Here is a 21,990-nt window from a genome sequence, read left to right as displayed (position 1 = left end):
CTATTTAGCTGGTGCCACCTAATGACTTTAACGTGAGGCAATATACACCTTCTGCAGACTTGAGGGCGCCGTCTCTCCGCGTCTTTCAAGTAAGTGCGAATTGTTCAATCGGGAGACAATAGAGCTCAATGGATCTCAATGATCTAGCAGTTACCTTTGCTTTGATGTCCCTTTGAAGATGCAAATCTACATCGAGCAGGGAGCGATCACAGCTTGGAGTCATGCCACCGGACGCCAAAAGGAAAATATTTGCCTGCAGCAGCCGGAGACAGCATCTTCAACCCCCTGCGCAGGACTGAGAGACAGGCTGTCCAGGGCCTGCGATACCTCAAAGTCTTCCTGTTCTCTTTTGCAATGATATGCAACACAGTGTGAGAAAACCCTGAATTCTTCACTATGCACTTTCTTTAGAGAAAAAGAGGAGGGAGAGACAGAAAAGAAAGAGCGAGAATGAAGCACAATATGGTGAAAACAGGACGCACGAACAGTCGCCATTTGTTCCTTTTGTGACAGTTAACATCAATGTTACAACAGATGGCAGCACACTGTATCTCCTAATTTGGTATATGCCATGATCATATGGCTTTGCATTTTAATGAGTCCATTCCTACACTTGTGCTTTTTCACTTTTATGAGTTATTGTGTAAGGAAAATGGAAACAATCCCTCCCTTTTTAATTTGCGCAAATGTGTCCTTTAACGATTTATTATATATATATGTGTGTGTGTGTGTGTGTGTGTGTGTGTATTAAGGATACCAGCCTACACCATTAGCCTAATGGTGTCATAATTTCAAGACTGAGTTTTAGAGGATATGGTAGAGAAAATATTTTCAATAATCCAAACAATTTAGATTGTCAAAAAACTGAAGAGGCCATTCATCTTTAATAACGTTTTATTTGTGACATAAAACATACAATATTTGATGCGAAAATACATTACATTCTTACATTCTTCAAATCATATATACAGATAGCATCAATAGCCTTATATAGTGCTTCAGAAATATGTAAAAGCAATTATAATATTCACAACCCCTCTTTTAAAGAGAGCAATGAAAACATGTCTAGATTCTAGACAGGAATTTTTGGAGAGAAAGTTGGAAGAGTTCAGTAGAAGGGTGGGGGCAGGATGACAGGGTGGGTGCGGTGCTGGTGCAGAGGAGGGGGGAGGCTCGTCCTGTGAAGCGGCTGCAGCTGCGGGTAGAAGGGGAGCTGTCCACTCAGGACGGGGTGCTGAAACAACACAGGCGGCAGGAGAGCGGCCGGGACCGACAGGAACTCAGGCCGCATATCCTGCACCTCCCGTTTCATCTTCATCCTCCTGTTCTGGAACCACGTTTTCACCTAAGAAAATATAAGGAAGTCATTTACTAATGCTTCTATATGTAAAGATATGAATAACTTTTCATGAGTTTAAAAAGTAAGTGAGTTTTACAGTTTAAAAGTAAATAACGACACATTAGGAGTCTCACATTATACTTTTACGTTGCTTCACACAGAATAAGACAACTCTACAAGGCCAATAAACCCAAACTGATAAAAATGAACCATTCCTCATGTTGCTGTGACTCTCTCGGACCACATTTTTAAGCACTGGCTCAAACTTACCTGAGTTTCAGAAAGATTCAGCTTCTCAGCAAGCTTCCTTCTCTGCGTGGCGCCCAAATATTTGTGCTTGCTGAAGGTATTCTCCAGTTTGCTGATTTGCTCTGAGGTGAACTTGGTCCTCATCCTTCGCTGCTGGGTTGCTTCCCCCTCGCTGTCGTCTCCAACCTCACTCTCAGATCCTGAAGTGTAGCCACAACTATCTGGAAAGAAGGAAGAACAGAGCGCTAAATTAACTTAGTCGAAATCAATGTCTACACAAAGGTTTGTCGATCTCAGCTCATGAGGAAACCAGAGTTTATCAGTGAACTTACTGTTTGGCGAGGTCGGAGAGTATTGGCTTCTTGATTCCTTTGTAAAATCCACAATTTCATTATGGACTTTTGAATAAAGCGCAGCATCCTTCTTTGGAGTCATCTCCTCAGTGTCCCTTTGCGTTGTATAATAACTTTGGGAAAGCCATTCCACAGAGAAGTTTGCCATGATGTATCCAAGCAGTGGTCTCAAGATGTGTGTTTGTTTGTGTGTTACCACTTGGATGACTCTTGGCCGCTATATAGGAGGGGCACACGTCTCTATTTGCATATGCAAAGGGATCTCAACGGAACGATAGAAACTTGATGGTCGTTGTAATTGAGGTTAATAGAGGCTAGGTTGTGGTTTTTCTCACGTTCATGGCTGGCTGAGATGCTCTGGCGCCAGTAAGTCTGAGTATCAGTTACCTGGCATCTCTGCATAAAGTGATTCAGGGATATACATCCGCTGCTCAGTACAAATGTCAGCACTCCTTGTCCCAGGATGTCACAATATATCAAATAACTGTATATTTTATTATCAAATCAAGCATTTACTGGCAGGTTAAGGCACTGGAATTGTTCAAATTTAAAAACACTTTTCACTCAAAATTTCTCAACTGTCCTGACAGCCTGCCAAGAGAGAACGACAGAGAGAAGAGAAGAGACATCTCCTCTTGAGTGGGTTGAGGAGTTGCAGACAGAAGCGCCCAGCTGTCTGCGCATCAAGCAACCCGCTGATGAAACCTTTGTTATGGGGGGACTTGGTGGGTGTGACCACAGCCAGAGAGCATCGACAGAAAGTGAGAAAGTTCCGTTTGATCTTTGTTGACCTGTTTGAATGAGACATTTGCTGCAGGGCCTCTGGGCATCGTTTCAGACCCCATACAGCAGGTAGCCTGTAAGTGTATTGTTGAGAAACCTAAATTAACTGTCAAATATATCAACTGCAGCAACATATGGAAACTGTTTATATCTACAAATGAGTTTTCTTGGAATTGCATTATAGGTGTAAGGTGACTTTAAATGTCCTGAACCCATTTGGCACTCTAAACACAAGGTTTAGATTGATAAGGGCTTGCAACTTGCACACATATGACCTTTTTAATCATCTTAAAGCTGTTGCGAATCAAGTTTGCCATCTTCAAATCTCATCACATACCTTAGAGATCAGATTCTTTGGCATACAAAACCCCAGACTCTCTGGAGCCGGGCCGGAGGGCTCCTGTGGTAAGTGTAAACTCATCAATGGGCGGCTTAATTAGGACTAATTGTTGACCATGATCTCCCCGTTACCCGGCCTTTGAAGTGCAGAGATGGAGACAAACAATGCATATGAAAGGCCAGCCTATGGTCAGTCTTTGCTGACAAGGGGGAGAAAAAAAATCTCTCATCATGAATTTGACATCTGTAGCATAAAAGCTGCCGCTTTTGTTATTGACTGTAACATTACAGTAGATGAGGCCCAAACCCTCAGTGATTCAATTTATGTATCTATGATTTATTTATTATGTTTTTATGAGAGGATCAAATCAGGAGATCCATACAATGAGTTGTGATAAGAACCTTTAACCTAAAACCAGTGGAATTTGTATTGCCTCTTTCTTTGTTTTATCTGCCTCTCTTCTTAAGATGAAAGACAGGATGATCCATTCATGTTAAACTAATCCTGCAATAAAGATAATATCATCAGCTCTATCTGAAGGGTACAATGGCACCTTTAGTATCTGTTATGTATGCAAAGCAAAGAAAGCAAAGAGTCCAGTGCTGCAGTATAGAAGATAAACTTTATTCAATGATAAATAGAATTTTCTGTTATCTATATACAACTTATATATCAAATATAAGTAATAAAATCACACATCAAATAAAACAACTCTGGATTGCACGTGTTTGGATTTCAAGTGTTTCAGTCGGAAAAGTCTGTAGTTGGGAGTTCTTCAGTAGAAATGTGGGTTGTGGATCATGACACGCGGGGGATGTTGAGGGGGCATCTGCTGCTGGAGGACCAGCTGCGGGACAGGGAGCGGGTAAAAGGCCGGGCTGGCTGAGGAGTAGTGAGGTTGCTGTCCAGCCATGCCGTGGTACTGAACCGGGGGCAGAGGCTGGAACATCACCGGTGGGACTTGGGGAGCGAGGTAGTCCTGCACCTCACGTTTCAGCTTCATCCTCCTGTTCTGAAACCAGGTCCTCACCTGAGAGAGAGAGAGAGGGAGCAAAAATAAAGTCAGTATTCAGAGTAGTGCAGAATGAGAGACGTAATCGGAAAATGTTATTAAACGGATTTGTTGGCGTGAGAATCGCGTCATACCTGAGTTTCTGTGAGGTTCAGCTTCTGCGCTGTCTTCACTCTCTCGCCAGCATCCAGGTATTTGTGCTTGTTGAAGATCTTTTCCAGTTTGCTGATCTGCTCGGGGGTGAACTTTGTGCGCACACGGCGCTGTGGTCCGTCTCTCTCCACCTCGCTTCCCTCATCCACAGAGAGACACTCAGAGGAAGCCGCTTCGCTCTCGTACCCGGAGGAGTAGCCGCTGATTTCTGAAACTGAAGGCAGGAAAACTCTGGTCAGAAACACTGAAGACTGAATTAAGAACATTTGGTTCACAAACCAAAGATTTGTACTTGGAGTTTGGAGTTGTACTTACTTGGTGAGGCGCAGTTTGTTGGATGCAAAGGTGAGCACAGGCTGGAGTCCTGATGCGCGCTACTCTCCACTGGATCCATGTGCTCAGCGGGCTTTGATGGTCTGGGTTTTGGCTGCAGGTAACCCTTGCCATAAGTCGGAGGGCGCGGCTGCACCACGCAGGGAATATGTGGCCTGCAGGTCGGCGCACTATCCGTGACATCTCCGTGGTCCTCTCTCGCCGCGGTGTTGTGATGACTCTGGGCAAGCCAGTCCACAGAAAAGTATTTCACCATGTTCGCAGTGCTGCTCAGTGACCTGTAAATCCAGCAAATGTCAGAGGGAGTGTGTGGTAGCAGCTCCTGTCTAGGCTCAGCCTTTATAGGGCCTGGCCCTCCCTGCGATTTGCATATGTAGAGACCCTTGTTAACGCCTGATCGATCCCGATGATTAGGGGTTAATGGCTCGTTATTGAACTCTTTACATATCCTGTGAGTGTGTGAAAACCTGGCGCCGCCGAGTCTGTGAGAACCCTCCTGAGCTCATACATTTGTCCGCCCCGACTGAAACTGAGGGCTCCTCAGGAACAGCTGTATCTTCTGTAGAGGTGGAGACCAAATACTTTCATGTTGCTGCTGCATACAGTAGCGCCGGAGGGAAAGTGTGAAAATGACGAGTCTCATTAGGCCTGGTGCAGTTAAAGTTCTCATTTGATACAATTTCCTGCTAGATTAATGTCATATAATTTAATTTAACGTGGGTGATCTCTGGGTCTGATAAAGAGAAAAAAATATTTAATGCAGTGGTTTTCAAAGTGGGGTGCAGAGTCCCATATGTCCCAATCTAAATAGTTTGTCAATAAGTCAACTCAATGACTCTTCAGTCATTTCCTTATCAGTTATATACTTGGGAACTACTTTTTTTCTCTCATTGTGGGATCATTGGGGTATCTATTATCAGATGTGGTTTAAAGGTGTCTATTTGAGGTCTGTGACATGCCAATATCTGAAACACTGGAGTGCATCAGTGGCTGAAGGCTCAGAGAGCACAGATATGAGAGCAAAAGGAGAAATGGAGAAAAAAATCTTTTGCATCTTCCTCTCATCTGCCCTGCTATTAAAATGCATATCATTCTGAAACCTATAAGACATAATTACAAATTGTCAACAAAGAAGAACAAAATATATCTTCAGCAATTCAGTAATTAAGGAGAAGCTCCAGATTTCACTTAAACCCTGATAGTTGTGATCCATGTATTAAAAAACCCCTCTGAGACCTGGTCTGTGGTGAAGGACCCAAAATTCAAAATGTATTTGTTGAGCATGACAGATTTGTCATTTGTCTCCTAGTTATGACTGACAGTTTTTAAGATTTATATATGACAGAACGGTCTCATACAACAGGACCAGTCATTTTTGTATTCAGTAGGATCCCATGTAGCCTAAATATTGACCAGACATCTAACAGTGCGCTAGTGACCAAATGGAAGGATTCATTTAAGATGAGAGAAACTTTTGAGACATTCATAACTCTTTTTGCACTGTAACCCAACACGTTCCGCAAGAGAAAACTGCAGCGCGCAATTATAGGCTTACTGGTGCAATCAAACTAGTTCTCTATTTGATTGCACAAGCGATCTTCAATGGTTCCTTATTGACATGTCTTTGATACCCTGGTGAGCGCTGGCGCCAAGCTACCCAACAGCCAGCATTTGGCACAGGCGCTACAAACATTACAGATCAAAGGTATTACAGTAGCAACACAATTACGGTTGATTGTCGGTCCATTCAAATGTAAATATGCTAAAACAAGCTGCGAGGGAGCTGGGAAAACCCTGTGAGTGCAAACAACCCCGTAGAAAAGCCTCAAGTAATCCTAAAATTGCCCTGCTTCACATATCAGTGGCTACAATATTACATTGATGATTAATTAGGCTACAGAAATATGTAAGGTCACAATAAAACTCGTTGAGATTGTCTAAAACTTCTCTTGAAAACAGGAGAGCACATTGTTCATCAGTGTTGGCTTGAAATGTTCACTCGTCACTATCTGTAAGCTGTTGATGATTGACAGCATCGCATCATGTGCATTAGGTGCCAAATAAACCAAGACACAACCCCCGTGAGACAGCGCACAACCCGGTGGATCCGCGGCCCTCCTGGGAGCGATCTCTGCATGAAGCAGCTCTGGAACAACTGATCGTTTAGTTCTATGACAATGCAGATAAGAGGCCGGGCCTAGTTGTCTCCTTTATCGGTGATCTGTCGCTATGGAGGCAGGAGTCCCTCAGCCTTTTGGGGCTCTTTATCTCTGAGGCTTTGAAGATGCGCCCTGATCCCGTTAGATAACAATAAAAAGCACCCGGGACGTCGCCTTCACACTGTGCCTATTTCCTCAGCTCGGTCTGCCTGCCTGCCTGGCCTCTGTCTGTCCCAGAGGAAAACCTACACTGATTGTATTCTAATTCTCACTGGGGCACTATTGTCTGGATAAAGCGAATCATCCAACAGGTCACGTTTTTGTGCTGTTGGAAAGTGGCACAAGTATCTTTTATAACTCACAAAGTAAATAAACCAGCACATTTTGGATTTTCTAGTGCTTTTGCTGGAGCTTCTTCAGATTTTTCATGAAAATATTTACTGTCCTGAATGTATTTACAGTATCAAACATTAAATTAGTCAATGGGTAATATAATGACCCATGTCATTGGATTATTATTACTGATGCATACAAGTGTAAACAGCATTTTATGTTGTAGCTGGTTGAAGTGGATACATTTTAAGTATTTAATAGGGTACATGTTTTTTATGTAAAATCTTAATCTGCAAAGTACTATAGCTGTAAAATAAATGTAGTGGATTAAAAAGTGCAATATGTCTCTATGAAAAGCACTGGAGTAGAAGTATAGAGTGCATGGAATGGAAATAGTCATGTAAAATTGCCCTTAAGAACAGTGCTGTGCTTACAGTTACATTTCACCACTGCCTGGGCCCCCTCTAACAGCCCAAAAAACATGCTGAATATTGTTTTATCACATTAATGCTTCATGGCTTTTAGCATAAATTTTATGAGAATCACTTATAAACATGATTTTGAAATGATGTGTCAGAAGTCCGCAACAGAAAATCAGGCATTATTTCTGTTTGGAGTCTCCAGCTGTAAAACATGGTTAAATAATGGATTTTCATCTTCTCTATGACTGTGATTGGTGTTGACCTTGTTATGCAGCACTTCTTCCAAATAAATTCATTTGGATTTCAGTTTATGAAGTTTCATAACAGTTTGTTAATAAGAGGTGTAACAGGGTGATAACATACAACTTTTTGTCAAACAAAAGGAATAGCCTATATTTGTTCATGCTCATATACACTATATCGTCTTAGTCATGAAATATTCCCATTTTTCTTGTAATATCAATTCTTTATGGTCATTTCTGTGTTTTGTCACCTTTGTCAAACATGTAAAACCAATTTGTAGCCAAGGGAAGGGTTACCACTTCAACATTTTTCTACATATTGAGTTTTAATAGGGCCAGAAGAAAATTTAAGTATTAAAAGGAGAAAAACACATACAGCAATAAACTCTGTAGGGCCCCAAACAATGAGGAAGTAAAGCAAATTTCCACAAAACACAATGGTCAAATGTGCCAAGATAGATAAATGTAAATATTTTGACATACTGTATGACAAATATGACCTTGTGGTCAGGTTTCATTTACTGGCTTAAAATATACTGAGACTAGAGACAAAACCCTCTAGTGATTAATTAGGTGGAGGAAACGCCAGAAAGTACAATAAGGTATAAATACTTAACAATAAAAATCCCTACAGGGGAGAGAAACCAGCTTCAGCTCTCCCACCACAATCCACATTCCCTGACAGATGTAACAGGAGTGTAGCCTGCCATACAGCCATTCTATCACAGATGTTGCCAGAGAATAATACACTTTGGCAAGAGAGGGCTTATAAAATCTAATTTATTTGGCTAAATTAAGCAAATCTTCATAGCACGTCACATTCCATCTCCACGGTGTGTTTGATGGCAGAAGACCATGGAGGAGAGAGCGGGCAGGAAAATAGAAAAATAGACACCGACTTAACATCATTCCTCAAATAACATTTTGCACAGACATCTCATTATGTTATATCATTTTCTCTGTAATGGTAAGGTATTGTCATGACGGTAAGCTTGTCTAGGTTTGGTCCTTCACGGCACACTATTGATTATAAATGCAATTATTTCACATTGTGCAGTTTAAATGGAATTAATATTATATATTAATTTACCAATCTAGTCATATCAATCTCTTTTTGTAAACAAACACTAAATACGTCTTAAAAACAAATGATCCGTACACTGTCCAAGAAATGTAAGACATTCTGCCTCATTTTGTCTTGTTTCCTAATAGTCAAAAACATTTCAGCAACATCAAACAGATTTTATTTGAATGTTTGACATGGATTAACCTGCTAGTGGGTCATGGAGGCCCTGTTAAACCCCCCTGTTCCTCCCAGCCTTTGTGCTATGTGCAGTATTCCTCTGCTGGAGTACAACATGGCCTCAAGTTTGCTTTGAGATCATTTAATTACACAATAAACTAATTTAGGAATATACACTTTGTAAGCATGATATCAGCTGAAATAATGAAGGTCTTAAAATAGTTCTTGACACAGAACCTCTTTGAGTCAGGGCCTCATGTTCAGGCAACAAGACAAGTCTACAGCCATGCTAGCAGCTCTGTGAGGCTGTATGCAGGCAGTGGTGCCTTGAGCTAAATGCTAACATCAGCATGCTAACATGCTCTCAATGACAATGTTAACATGAGACAGTTTGGCAGGTATGATGTTTACCATATTTATGATCGTCGTTTAGCATGTAAGCATGCTAACATTTGCTTTGAATTAGCGCTAAATACAAAGTACAGCTGAGGCTGATGGGAATGTCATTAGTTTTGCAGGTACAGTATTGCATATAAACCCAAGTGTTGGACATATTTAAATTTGGACCTGATGATGGCATTAGATGCAAAGTTGTTGTTACAATTCATCCCGAGCGGGACATTAATATGTGAACCAAATTTTAATGGAATTCCATCCAATAGTTGTCAAGATGCTCAATGTAAAGTTGAGAGATTATCAAAGTCAGAAGGATACATGGTAAGGGAACTATGAATGACTGTATCTAACTTGACGGCAATCCATACAATACAATAGTTGTTGAGATATTTCACTAAAAATGCCAACCTGATGGTGGCACTAGAGGAAAAGTCAGGGGATCACCTAAGTTAACAGGTTTCCTCCTCTGGGGAACAGGAATGTGTGCAAATTTCATAGCAATCTATCCAATAGTTGTAGAGAAATTTCAGTCTGGACCAAAATGATGGACTGACTGACCAACACTGCCATTCATAGAGCCATACTGCTGATGTGACTAAAATAGCAGGGTCCACCTAAAAGCCCTTATCATGTCAGCTGACATTGTGCTTTAATACAAACAAAGTTGTTTGACATGTGTTCTGAATTGCTGTCATATTTTTCTACATATGAATATATGGAGGTCTTAACCGCTAAATTACAGGGTAAATTCACAAATAATGATATAAAATGTTAGTATGTGAGTTGAGATGAAATCATTGCAAATTACAAATATCATCCATTACTTTTATCTTTGTGGAAGAAAACTAAAATGCTAATCAACAGCAGAACATGTGTAATCCAAACAGTGTGAGTTATGAATAAAGTCTAAATTGATATTATTATTAAAGTTAAAGGGGGAGCTTGACAAAAAAATGAACATATAACAGCAGAGAGAAGCTTTCCATTCTAGCTCTGTTGCCAGGACAACAGAGGCATGTGAGGGTCGTGGCCTCATTCTGGGCTCAGAAATGGGGTGTTGACCTGGTGGTGGTGTCTTGCTCTGAGCTGTGAGGTGTGACTGGGACAGGGCTCACTGGAAGGAGGCCCTAACCCTCCTCAGTGTGTCCTGGATCCTCTGTGTTTGTCGCTCGGAGGACTGCTGGAAGTTGGCATCGTTGGAAGCGGCCAAGAGGCGGATGTCGGAGGTGCCGAGCCGGGCGATGCGGCACTGAAGGTAGGCCTGCAGCTCCCGGTCCGGGCTGTAGGTGTACACAACCTCCTGGAAGGCGTGGACCTGACTCACCAACTTTGCTATGCTCCTTGAGCCAAGAATGGATGGATGAGAGGATGGAGCAACATGAAATGGGGATACAGAAGAAAAGTAAAAGTGAAGACATGAAAAGAATTATATATCTACATGCATATAATATCCATTTTTTTTCTGCTTAGCAGCATCACCAGATCTGTCTGTGACCTGATTTTGAGAGAGAGCGGGGATAACCCTGAGTAACCAGCTGTGTCTCTGCCTCTTCCTGCTACATCTCCTGACCCCAGCATCTGGTTACACCCAGTCGCCTCTCAGCAACTGGCCCGAAACCTCTTTTCCAATCCAACCCCTTCCCACGGGCGCCATCTGGTGCAGCACTGGCACCCCTACCAACAACCCAAATTCAACAGCTGTGCCATTACCATCCAACTGCCACTTGTTATGACCTCAGCATCTGGTCAGCCATATTGGAGTGAAGGAGAAGGACACAGGAAAATGCGTCCTCGTAGTAAGTTGGCCAACTTTGCTGTAGATGGATATTTGGGATGTGGATGAGAGCTAATTTTCAGTTAATGGTGCTAACTGTTCATATTTTGTGTCACTATAAGGATTGGTAGTAGGGTAATTTCAGAGGCTGTGTGCACATTTTACCATCACAGCAACTCTAAAAATATGAAATGAGTGCCAATACCAGCATGACGTAAAAATATTGGAGGAAGGTAGGGGATTGGGCATCTCCCATTATGGATGTGTCAGTGAAATAGCTCTTAACAACTGGGATTTCCTCTCACCTGAGCTTGGTCCACTTGCAAGCTCCAGTAGTGAGCGTGAAGGCTCCGATCTCCCGCTGCTGGACGTGCATGGCCAGGATTTGCACCGAAGGCAGGGTGGGCCTCCTCCTCGTTTGTTCTCCCCCCATCAGACACAGGTCGTCACTCTTCAGAAACACCTGAGGAGAGAGCAAATTATGCACACAGCAGATAAATTTGTTCTTACTGGATTACATTTTCCAATTAAACCAAACTCTCAGTTATAAGCATGCCCAATGTGGCGGTATATAATATAACTGAAAGACTCTGAAAGAAGATTTTCAACAAATTTAACCTCTTTACATTTCAAAGCCAAGAAAGCATACCATTTCTGTTTTTACAGCTACCTGTGAAGGTTGATGAGAGAGTGACGCATGTTGTTTGATGCATCAGGTTCTTTTGAGGGTAACTTTCAGAAGCAGAGCCAGCTGTAAGCTCTCTGCACACAGGCAAGTTGCTTGAAGCTGTTTTCCTATTGATTTGTTTGCCCCGCAGCCCAGTTTCACAATATGTGGCCAGCCTTGCCTTCAGATACAAACAAAATACATGTGTGCTTGTGCGAGCGCACGTTCACAAAACACACCTACACACACGCACCTGCACAGCTCGTAGCTCCTCCAGGATCTCACACACTTTGGAAGGCAGATGTTTCCAAGCCTGTTGGCGAGAGAGGAGGAAGTTTTTGTTTAGTAGCTCCAAAATGAAGACTAATTATACTGTGGCTTCAATATAACACATAAGTTAATTAATATAACCTGCCTTTAGATGAAAATATGGAAATTTCTTATATTCTTTTAATTTGAATTTTTTTAATTACTCCAATTCACAGGCCCCATTCCTCCTCACTGCGCTCACACTTCCCACATCTTATTTGAATGCATTAATGTTAATTTCTCATTTGTGAAACTAATGAAACACCATCCAAGTTCTATCATGGCTGAAAAAAAAACATTTAGCTCGAGGGCATCTGACTTATTGCAGAAGCTCACATTTCGTGTGAGGAGTAATTTATGAGATGTAGCCTTACTGGTAATTGCCTGACAATCACATTCTCCAGACCTCCAAGGACCTGCATGGCTGTGGCAAAGTTCCTCGATTCGTAGCAGTGTTTTCCAATCGTCAGATACTTGGTCAGCAGAGCAACTTGTGTCTGCATAAGAGGAGAGTTTTCAATGAAAAAAAATGGAGAGAAAATAGCTTAACAAGGCAAAATGCATGAATCTAATAGCTCTTTAAAGTGGGATGCATTTTTGGGAGTACAGCCGACTGCATAATGAAGTGTGTGAATGCAAAAATGAGAAAAATACTGTGTGTAGTCAATGTTTCAAGGCATCGTGGATTGTTCTACATTACACTACTGCTTCTGCTGATTATTATTCAATTTAATTCCAAGTGCATTTATTTGTATATTCTATTTTTTACTTTCATTATGAGCTGCTCTCTTTTTGTAAGATCAAATGAAAGCTTATGATGCCACAGAAATAATTTAACAGACAGCTGTTTGAGGTTTCACACCCATATGTTCCTGTCTCCTACTGTCTATAAACCATTCAACCAAGACACCAGAGAAGGAAAAGCAAGAACATATGGGGAAAGTGTGTGACTGACATGACAGTCCCTGTCCAATAAGAAATCAAAGCAGAGGTTGTGACAGTAATGGCAAACTTTTTTTTTTTTCTCCAACTGACCCTGTTCCCTTCATGAGTTACATCTTTCCTCACCTTGAGGGAGTCACAGACGACTACTTCACCAGAGATCCAGTTAGTGACACTGTCAGAGTACGTGAGCAGCTGCTGGAGGTAGCTGTCTGATGGCGTCTCCTCGAGACTGCTGCCCTCTGCTGGTGGGATATGCTGAGACACATTCCTAGTAGGTGAGGAGAAAACAGTAAACAGATACTTAACGATTAGAGATCAGTTAGATTTGCAGTAAATTTAGTTATTTACCAAGAAAAAATGCCAAACATTCACTGGTTACAGATTTTCAAATGTATTTGCTGCTTTTGTTATATGAACATTAAGTTTATTTGCCTGGACATGTACTGTGCTCACAATGTGTGTGGTTTTCCACTAATATATAAGGGTGCATGTGTGTTAGACAGACATAAATCCAGCACATAATACAATAGAATACCAACTAACTCTGGTTTTGGCACACAAAAAAAAGCAATTTGAAGATGTCACCTTGGGCTTCAGTATATTGTAATTTTTCACTATTTTCTGACATTTCTTGTTTCACTAAATGAAATTGAAAAATATAAACATATTAATTGATAAAAATATTTGTTAGCTGCAGTCCTTCCCAAGACATGATTATTCACAGTATACCAGTAACAAAATACAACAGATTTCGCTACATATTCCAAAACATACATGTGCATCAGGGGTCAGAAATTAGGTTTAACCACAGCCCAGGTCAGCATTGTTCATTTTACAGGCACTGAGAGGCAAGCCTATTATTTTCAATTTTTTTTCTTTTAATTTAGTAAAGAATACAGTTTATTAAAAAAATTTATTTTTGTAAGATTGTTTCTGAGGGAAGAAAACAAGTCATTTTCCCCATTAGTGATTGAGGGGCAACAGCAGCATAAGTTAATACTTTTAGCAGTTTAGCAAAAAATGACTCACGTACACAAATGCTTTCTGTTTGCTGCACTACACAACTAGATATGTAATCTCCACACTGATTATCTACACATAATTAAGAGTGGCTTGCATCATTTGTGACTGAATGAAATACTGTTGTTTTTTTCCAGTGATGATACTAAGTGGATGATCCTGATTAAATAAACTAAACTAAACTTAAAGGTTGCCATAGCAAAAAATCAGCATGCTATTTCTGTTGGACAGCCACCCTTTTGTGTTTGTGAGACACAAAACTGTGATGGCCAAAGGCTGAAGCAGTGGAGTTAAAACTGTGTTTGAATTCAAGGAGCACTTGCTTCATTAAAATTAAGTGAATTATATTATTATTATTTATCTGTGTTACTCATCTGGTAACTTTATTAGACTTTATTTCAGCACGATGTGCAGAATGACGCACAGTGACCTCAGTTAGCATGCCTCTCTTTATGTGGGGCATTGATCATAATTAAATGTTACAAAAAGGATTTTAAGCCTTGTATTTACATTTCTGTGTACAGTAGATTTATAAAAATCATGTAAAAGTTTTAATGGGAACTATAAATGGAAAAAACTTTCATCATAGGGACAATATTTTTGTTGGAAGGCCAGATTTGGCCCACAGGCTGTTATTTGCCTTCCACTGACACACATTATTATTATATAATATGCTGCTGCAGGGAAATTCAGTAATGAAAGTTCATCTTACAATTCACAGTGTTACTAAGTCAACAGGCCCTCACATACTTTGTGGAAGGAGAATAAAAGACATACTGTGACATACTATAGGAAGAAGACTATCTACATACAGATGGGTGACAAATTAGAAATAAAAGATTATAAATGATTGGAAAATTAAACAAATATGTTAACAAGGCTTCCATACAGGTCACAAAGGGGCACTAAATGGTTTAATAAGTGTGACATTTTTGTGAATCATATCATATGGCCTTCACAGTCACTGGATGTCAACCAAAAAACAACTAGAGTGACATGTATAACATGTTAGACAGTGCTCTCAAACACTGTCATCAAAATACCAACTGAAGGAGTATCATTTGGAGGAACGATGAAAATCCCACCAGCAGAGATGACACACTTGCCAGATCAATGACAAGAGGCATCAAAGCTGTTCTGGTGACTCAGTGTGACCCAACACTTTACTGAGACACTTAATGTTATGTTTTTCTTTGATATCTAACCCATCTGTATGTAAAATAGGTGAACATTGACACAGCTGACATTATACTCACTTGTTTGGGTTCAAGACCTTGTCCCTGATTCCTTGTATTCTAGAGTTGAGGAAATGAACTGGATGACATCCTTGGAAAATGTCCTGTGTTTCAAAAGTCACAAATGAAACATTAAGTCATAAGTTGACTGTATTACTTGCAATCAGAGTGTTACTACGCATTCATGGAGAAATGTCTCCCTCTGGTGTTGAAGAGAGACAACAACAACCTGAGTACATGGTGGGGGAGCAGACTATACAGTATGTGTGTGAGTAAACCTGCTGCAGGAGGGTGAGCTGTTGGGCTACGTGCTGTGCACTGTATTCATTCTGGCTGAAGGGAAGTCGCTCCTCGCTGTGCAGGCAGACGTTAGAGAGATCATTAGCCAGGGACCCGTAGCAAGGAATAGGCAGGGCCGCAGCTATGGAGAAGGCATTCTCTTTAGGCATGGATGGTGAAGGCTCTACTATTCTTGAGATCCTCCACTGAAGAGTTAAGAAAAAGATTTGACAAGAGAGAATACATGTTCTGAATCATGTGAACAGACCGACACTACAGCAACAGAGGAAGGCAGAATGCTGTTGTGTATTACATGCAGGGTACTCCAACACAATCTTCTCTGTAAAAAACAAAACAAAACAAAAAACTGGACAAACAGATTTTCTGTATTTGCCCAGATTTATTGTAGCTACTGTATTGATTTTGGTTTTGACTGTATAGTTTTGCACATTGAGGAGTCATCAAAAAATGTAAGAAATCATTTTTTCCTCCTCAATAGAAGTAAAAGAAGAGCAGACTTAACATTTTTAGATGACTTTAGTTTCTCACTTTTTGGTCATGGAGGTTTTACATTTACAAAAACAAACATCATCACATTCTACAAACCTTTCTCCCAAGATCCTCAGTAGATGATTGGACAGCCACAGATTCATTCTCTTCCTCAAAGCTGATTTGGCTTCCTCCTCCTTTGCTCCAAGTTATACTCAGAGGGCTGTGGAGAGCAGCAAGAAGGGCCTCCCCTCGGCTGTCCACAGGGATTACCTGTGGAAAAAACAAAAATCAGGCGACTACAAAATATAGTACACTTACTAAAATGTTATATTTATTGTGCCTTAAATCAGTCAATGCAACGATTAAATGGCGTAAACTATATTTTAGAGTACTAACACATGCTTTTATTGATGTCTCTGTCATCTAATAAGACACTATAGTGATTTGAGTTTAATTGTTCATGAAAGATTTTACCAGGGGTGGAGCAGCGATTTTTAAAGTGTGGGGATTCTAGGGGTGGGGCATGAGCACTGTAAAGTGTAGAGCAAAATGTTACTTGTCTGGTTACCTCGGTATTGATGAAGTTTTCTAGTGTATCCACAAAGCTGGACTTTGGTGTGAAGTCCACCAGTTTACATTCCGTTATCCAGAACTGGAGAAGGTCCAAACTGCGATGGAAGATCTTTACATTGTCTTCTGACATGTCTGGACCTTCTCTGGCATTGAAAACAAACATCTATATCTTATAATCAGTGGACAATGTTTCATACGCTGTGTATTATGTTTTGTAGTTTACTGGAGAGGCTTGACTGGAGATTCTCATGGGTTTTCTTGGCATATTGTTCCGTAATATAATATTTCTCTATGCAATCATGAGCCACTGGATATACTCTACCTTGCAGCACTGATGAATTTATCCATTATGAACTGAAGAAACTGTTCAGGAGTGCAGAAGAAACGATAGGTATACAGAAACTGCTGGATGTAGCCCTCCGCAGCAGCATTTCTGTGATGAAAAAGAACACAGTGACACTCAATTAAGTTCAGTAAGCAACTGTTAACAACAGTTAATAACACTGTCTACTGGCAAAAGTGTGAGCAGCAACCTAAATGTCCCCCAGCAGCTTCCTTCGGCTCCCTCTGGGGGATCCTCAAGCTCTCTCAGACCATACGGGAGATGTGATCCAGTATCTGCTATGTCTGCCCCGGGACTTCTTCCCAGTCCTTTGTGCCCAGAACATTTTCAAAAGGGGAATATGAGGGCACCCATACAAATCATATCCTAACATTATTGGAAGGATTATAATTTCATGAGGATCCCTTTATGTTTAGTTCTTAGGTTCTGTAAAACAAAAAATAAACCATCTTTTAAGGACATTAACTGAAAAAAAGCCATATCAATGCCTTTAGAAGTAAAAAAAAAGAAAAAGAAAACTCTAGCTTGAGGCAATGGGAACAAAATGTAGATAAAAAATTCATAGATTTTTGTCCCTGTTTCTGTGATTGTTGATACAGTTTCCAGAGCAACAGATAAAAAGCTGATACTGGATCACGAGACTTCCCAGCAGCAGTAATTGTGTTATTGTTTATAGACTAGAAATGAATTAGAGATGGCAATTTTGTAATCTTACTCACATTTAAATAAAATGTAACTGACTGCATGACTTTTCTAAATAGAGAGAGCATGACAGACAGAGAATATGCATGGATAATCAAGAGAAGAAGAAAGAAAAATGGTTTACTGAAAGACAATGTGTTTACTGTACATACATTGTTAGTTCCATAGAAACAGTGCAGTGTGACCAAAGTAAATTTGCAGCTTTAAATATCTTTCTTCTTCTTGATTTTTCTTATCGTCAACAAATTCCACCAGAAGACCAAAACCAGTAATAGACTGATTAAGTATTTCCAGCCTTCCCCTTTATTAATAAGACTAGTCTATAGTCTATAGCCATGCTAGCTGCTTTGTGACTCTGTGCTTGACAGGCACAGTGGTGCTCTGAGCTAAATGCTAATGTCGGCATGCTAATATGCTCATTGTGAAAATGTTAACATGCTGATGTTTTGCAGGTATAACGTTTACCATTTTTACCATTTTATTTTTGTGTGTTAGCATGCTAACATTTGATAAAAAGCATGAAAGTACAGCTTATGCTGATGGGAATTACATTAATTTTGCGGATATTCGGTCACAAACAAAAGTGCTAAATAAATGTAGTCAAAAAAAAAAAGTAGGATTCATGCTCTGGGGACCACGAATGTCTGTATAAAATGTCATGGAAATCCATCCAACACTTGTTGAGATATTTCAGTCTGAGTAATGCTGTTAGTATGGCTTAAAACATCAGCAACATATTGCTCGGATAATAGCTGTAATGCATCTTTAAATTTTAGGAAAATATTTGTTGTAATTTGTTAACTTTGTGTGAGATCCCCTTGTTGGACACAGCAGGGAGGGCACAGAACAGATAACAAATCAAAACACTTTGAGATATTTGACCTCATGATTTCACTAGATAAAAAGCAGTGGCCAATACATTTTAAATTTGAACCCTCATCAATAATACCTGGCGTAGAGGTATGCCATGAGACCCAGAGGAGTCCCAGCTTGCAGAGTGCTCTTTCCTTTGCTGCTTCCAAAGCTCAAGAAAGAGGTGTCCTCAGAGGATTGGAAGTCCAAAGAGCCAGGTCCACAGGCAGCCAAAGAGGGCAGTAGTGAAACCTCCAGACCCCACTGGTCCACACTTAGTATCTGCAGAAATACAAGAAATTATATTAAAGCACAGAAAATCCAGACTGTTGCATAATAAATAAACTGATGTGTTGGTGTGATGTGAGTACTTCATCAGTACCTCAAGGTATTTCTTCACACAATCCAAGAAGACCACTTTGGACCTGAGTTCTTCAAGCTGGGACTTGAGTTTGGACAACATCAGTTTGCTCTCAGAACCTTTGGGATACATACACTGTTTTATAGGTCATACTGGAAGCTAAGCATGCCATTTTCACACAATAGAGGTGTTATGAAATGGGTACCCAACCTTTGTTTTTTCTCTCTTGTTGAATTAGCTTCTGGTAGAAATTTTTCGTTTTCTTAAGATTCCTTGTTTCAATTATCAGCTGCTGCTGCAGTTCCTGTTCAAAGGAAATCATACGAAATCATAAAATAACACCATGTCTTCCACTGAAAGAAGCCTTCGGCTTTTTCCAGTGGGTGCAACACTTTTTTTTCAGCTCTCTTCACCGTGGCAACAGAGCGCAACAGATCTTTTGAAGTGAAATGAGTGAGAAATCGCAGCAGCATGGCTCTTAAGGTGTGTTATTACTGTAGCTGTTACACAAACCCTCTGAAGGAGCAGTGGTGCCATCAAAGTGTGCAAACACAAAGACTATTCATTAATATTCTTTTGCAAATGATAATAACTTCCTCTGCCAAGGGCTAAGTTCAACATATTAATATTCAGATCCAGTTTGGAGAGAATAATACGCCAATTATCTTAAAGTCCCCCACATGTTCTTGCCCTATTTACCCCAAAGCCTGACCGTGCCCCACTTCATTACAGATAGGAAAAATAATTCCTGCACTTATTCATAAAACCCAACCTGACAAAAGGCTGAATGAAAGTAGGACGTAAAACATAATAATGTGTAAAATGCATAAAGAATGAAAATGAAAATACAGAATTAAATGAAGCATATCATTCTCAACCAGCAGTTTCTAAGTATAAAGCAAAATAACACAATGAATGAACACAATGAAAAATATTTTGATGGAAAGAAGCATCCTGAATATACACAACTCTTCCTAAACTACAACTGCAACCTGCATCACATGAAAAATACATGTAGTTGATTGTGTAATAGAAGGTAATAAATAAATCAGCTGCTCCATGCAGTCTGCTGTATGAGGGTTAAGGTCAGATATGACTCACTGGCAGCTCCGCATGTTAACCTACCTGCGTTTTCAAATCCAGACATGGTGATCCTGTGTGCTGTCCCAGATTCACGGAGTACTGGATCACCTCTGGGCTAAAACAGTCTTCTCCAAAGAAGGCCAAGGCCCAGGCTGGGCTGTAGCTCAGGCCTGGTCCTTCTCCTCTGGATCCAGGCAAGAGGAATTGCATTGACACCAGAGAATCACTGTCCTCCATGTCCTCAGAGCAGTCAGGGCTCATGTGCTCATCATGGGCTCCAGGCAGCCCTTCTTCTCTCCCCGACAGAAATTCAGCTTCAGAGGGGCTTTCATCGCTGCCCCCCGCTGAATGATCTCCTCCCTCCATGACCCCTGCGTCCGAACTGTCCCTGTCAGTGCTCGCGCCTCGATTAGAAAATAGAGACGGAGGAGAGAGGGGGGCAGAGAGGAGGAAGAGAGAGGGGACTGAATCACATGGATGGCAAAAAAACAAACCAGTTGTGAAGAAAAAACAGATAGAGATCCATGGCGCTGGGGGTATTTGTTACTAACCCTGTCACAGTTGCACAATGCATCCACTGTTTAACAGATGAGCTTAAAGGCAATTAAAGCTGATCCTGTCCTCTTGCAAACTTTCTGTCTCAAGTATCTTGTAAGAGCCTGTTTGTAATCATGACCCATGTCTAGCAGACGCAAATGTGTGTATGTGTGTGTATGTGTGTGTGTGTGTGAATCTCATTGCCAGGAATAAGTTCCACAGGAAAAAAGAAAAAAATCTTTGGAGTTTGCTAGCATGCCTTGGACTCAACTGAATGAGATGCAAACTTAAGAACAGCATCCAACAGCCAGTCACAGCACTCATGACTAGTCAGCAGCCAAATAAAGTGAAACATATTATAGATGGGTTGGGGTTTAAGAGTAACTTCAAATCCTTTCCAGTCCCTTGTTAAATCTATTCAGGTAGTTTGCTTGAGGGGGATGACAGTTTCTTAGTAGAATGTATTGTTCTTATTGCACTCAGTGCAGTAACATTTTTTTGTTACAAGACTTCCTGTATGAGTGTTAATTCTTAATTATTAGCCTTCAAATTTTGTCACGTAGATCACATTTTGTTTTTAGCTAAATGACCTTTGAGTGTTTTGTACTATTTTCTGAGGAAAAAACGAAGTCTAAAATGGAGATTTAAGATCTGATAAGATATTATTAGACCCTGACCTTAACAAATCTGTTTATTTTAAGAACTTGAAACTGAATCCAAACTTAAATAGACTTTTGGAACCCATCCCTACAGATGTACTATATCCCCAAGATCAACATTTTTCCACAATCATGACTTAAATGGCCTTGATCTAAACATCAAGGACAGTGTTGAGCTTCTTTCTCCTACCTTGGCAGACACGGTGTTCACTCTCCTCTGATTTTAAATCAAAATCTTCAAGCGCAGCCTCATTTTCTCCATGACAGGACAGGGCCTTGGTTCCTTCCCATGAGTCCACAACAGCAGGACTGGCAGTGTGAATGTTTCCATTAAGGTCGAGACAACCATGCAGACGATCTTCTCTCTTCCCTCTCCAGGCAGTGGCTATCACGGGTGGGGTATTAGCTGCCCTTTTCACTGCCTGTGATGGAGGCTGCTCATTAGAGTCGCTGCATGGGGCGCATAAGGAGAGAGAAAACACACACACACCGAGTTCAAAGGTAGTGACGTTTACCAATTATGTATGGAAAAAACCAATCATATGCATTTAAATATGTAATAAAAGACAAATTGAACATATAAAATGCAAACTACACAGATGAACAATGATTCAGAATACAGCGTACAACTTTTACAGCAGTGTGGATTTACTGCTTTAATGTGAAAGCACAACAGAACCCAGTTGTCCATAGTAACAATTTTTTAAGTACCATACATGAGGCCATCAAAGACTAATTTCAAACATCTTGCAGCTTGTCGCTCACATCTTACAGCTAAGCATGCACTTGCAAATCCCTCCAA

The 21,990-nt window shown here is 40.6% G+C and overlaps 3 protein-coding genes across 4 annotated transcripts in view; all 3 read right to left on the bottom strand.

Moving 5' to 3' along the window:
• Positions 1–951: 951 nt before the first annotated feature.
• On the bottom strand, positions 952–2,335 carry vent (ventral expressed homeobox). The gene is made up of 3 exons (XM_067611053.1): positions 2,329–2,335; positions 1,610–1,833; positions 952–1,345 (listed from the first exon to the last, which is right to left on the bottom strand). The coding sequence occupies exons 1-3, from the start codon at positions 2,333–2,335 to the stop codon at positions 1,109–1,111; spliced, it is 468 nt and encodes a 155-aa protein (XP_067467154.1). The 3' UTR covers positions 952–1,108.
• A 1,382-nt stretch (positions 2,336–3,717) lies between these two features.
• Positions 3,718–5,157, bottom strand: vox (ventral homeobox). Its single transcript, XM_067611096.1, has 3 exons — positions 4,545–5,157; positions 4,211–4,443; positions 3,718–4,094 (listed from the first exon to the last, which is right to left on the bottom strand). Exons 1-3 carry the CDS (start codon positions 4,816–4,818, stop codon positions 3,840–3,842), a joined length of 762 nt encoding a protein of 253 aa, XP_067467197.1. The 5' UTR covers positions 4,819–5,157; the 3' UTR covers positions 3,718–3,839.
• A 2,744-nt stretch (positions 5,158–7,901) lies between these two features.
• The window catches only part of LOC137196687 (kinase non-catalytic C-lobe domain-containing protein 1), a 42,290-nt gene continuing 28,201 nt past the window's right edge, over positions 7,902–21,990 (bottom strand). The window contains exons 17-32 of one of the 2 annotated variants that reach the window (XR_010931299.1): positions 21,379–21,638; positions 20,035–20,396; positions 19,120–19,213; positions 18,931–19,028; positions 18,646–18,830; positions 16,974–17,084; positions 16,647–16,794; positions 16,193–16,348; positions 15,586–15,792; positions 15,329–15,411; positions 13,176–13,320; positions 12,482–12,604; positions 12,052–12,111; positions 11,437–11,594; positions 9,676–10,697; positions 7,902–9,322 (exon numbers count right to left, since the gene is read on the bottom strand). Coding sequence is in view for 1 of the 2 variants with exons in the window: in XM_067609461.1 (XP_067465562.1) it covers positions 10,469–10,697; positions 11,437–11,594; positions 12,052–12,111; positions 12,482–12,604; positions 13,176–13,320; positions 15,329–15,411; positions 15,586–15,792; positions 16,193–16,348; positions 16,647–16,794; positions 16,974–17,084; positions 18,646–18,830; positions 18,931–19,028; positions 19,120–19,213; positions 20,035–20,396; positions 21,379–21,638 (2,419 nt within the window). In the remaining variant the exon portion in view is untranslated. Of the gene's footprint in view, positions 10,698–11,436; positions 11,595–12,051; positions 12,112–12,481; positions 12,605–13,175; positions 13,321–15,328; positions 15,412–15,585; positions 15,793–16,192; positions 16,349–16,646; positions 16,795–16,973; positions 17,085–18,645; positions 18,831–18,930; positions 19,029–19,119; positions 19,214–20,034; positions 20,397–21,378; positions 21,639–21,990 lie in introns of both variants that reach the window. The other variant, XM_067609461.1, reaches the window with a different exon arrangement.

The sequence above is a fragment of the Thunnus thynnus genome, chromosome 14, assembly GCF_963924715.1.
Source record: "Thunnus thynnus chromosome 14, fThuThy2.1, whole genome shotgun sequence".
NCBI lineage: Eukaryota > Metazoa > Chordata > Actinopteri > Scombriformes > Scombridae > Thunnus > Thunnus thynnus.
Note: the sequence above shows the minus strand (reverse complement) of the source record. Positions and strands in the feature narration are given on the sequence as shown.

Coding starts and splice junctions, on each gene's coding strand:
- vent (XM_067611053.1), bottom strand. Junction 1,346..1,609: donor TGAATCTTTCTGAAACTCAG/GTAAGTTTGAGC, acceptor ATATTTTCTTAG/GTGAAAACGTGGTTCCAGAA.
- vox (XM_067611096.1), bottom strand. CDS start 4,818: ATGGTGAAATACTTTTCTGTGGACTGGCTTGCCCAGAGTCATCACAAC. Junction 4,444..4,544: donor AACAAACTGCGCCTCACCAA/GTAAGTACAACT, acceptor TCCTGCCTTCAG/TTTCAGAAATCAGCGGCTAC. Junction 4,095..4,210: donor TGAACCTCACAGAAACTCAG/GTATGACGCGAT, acceptor TCTCTCTCTCAG/GTGAGGACCTGGTTTCAGAA.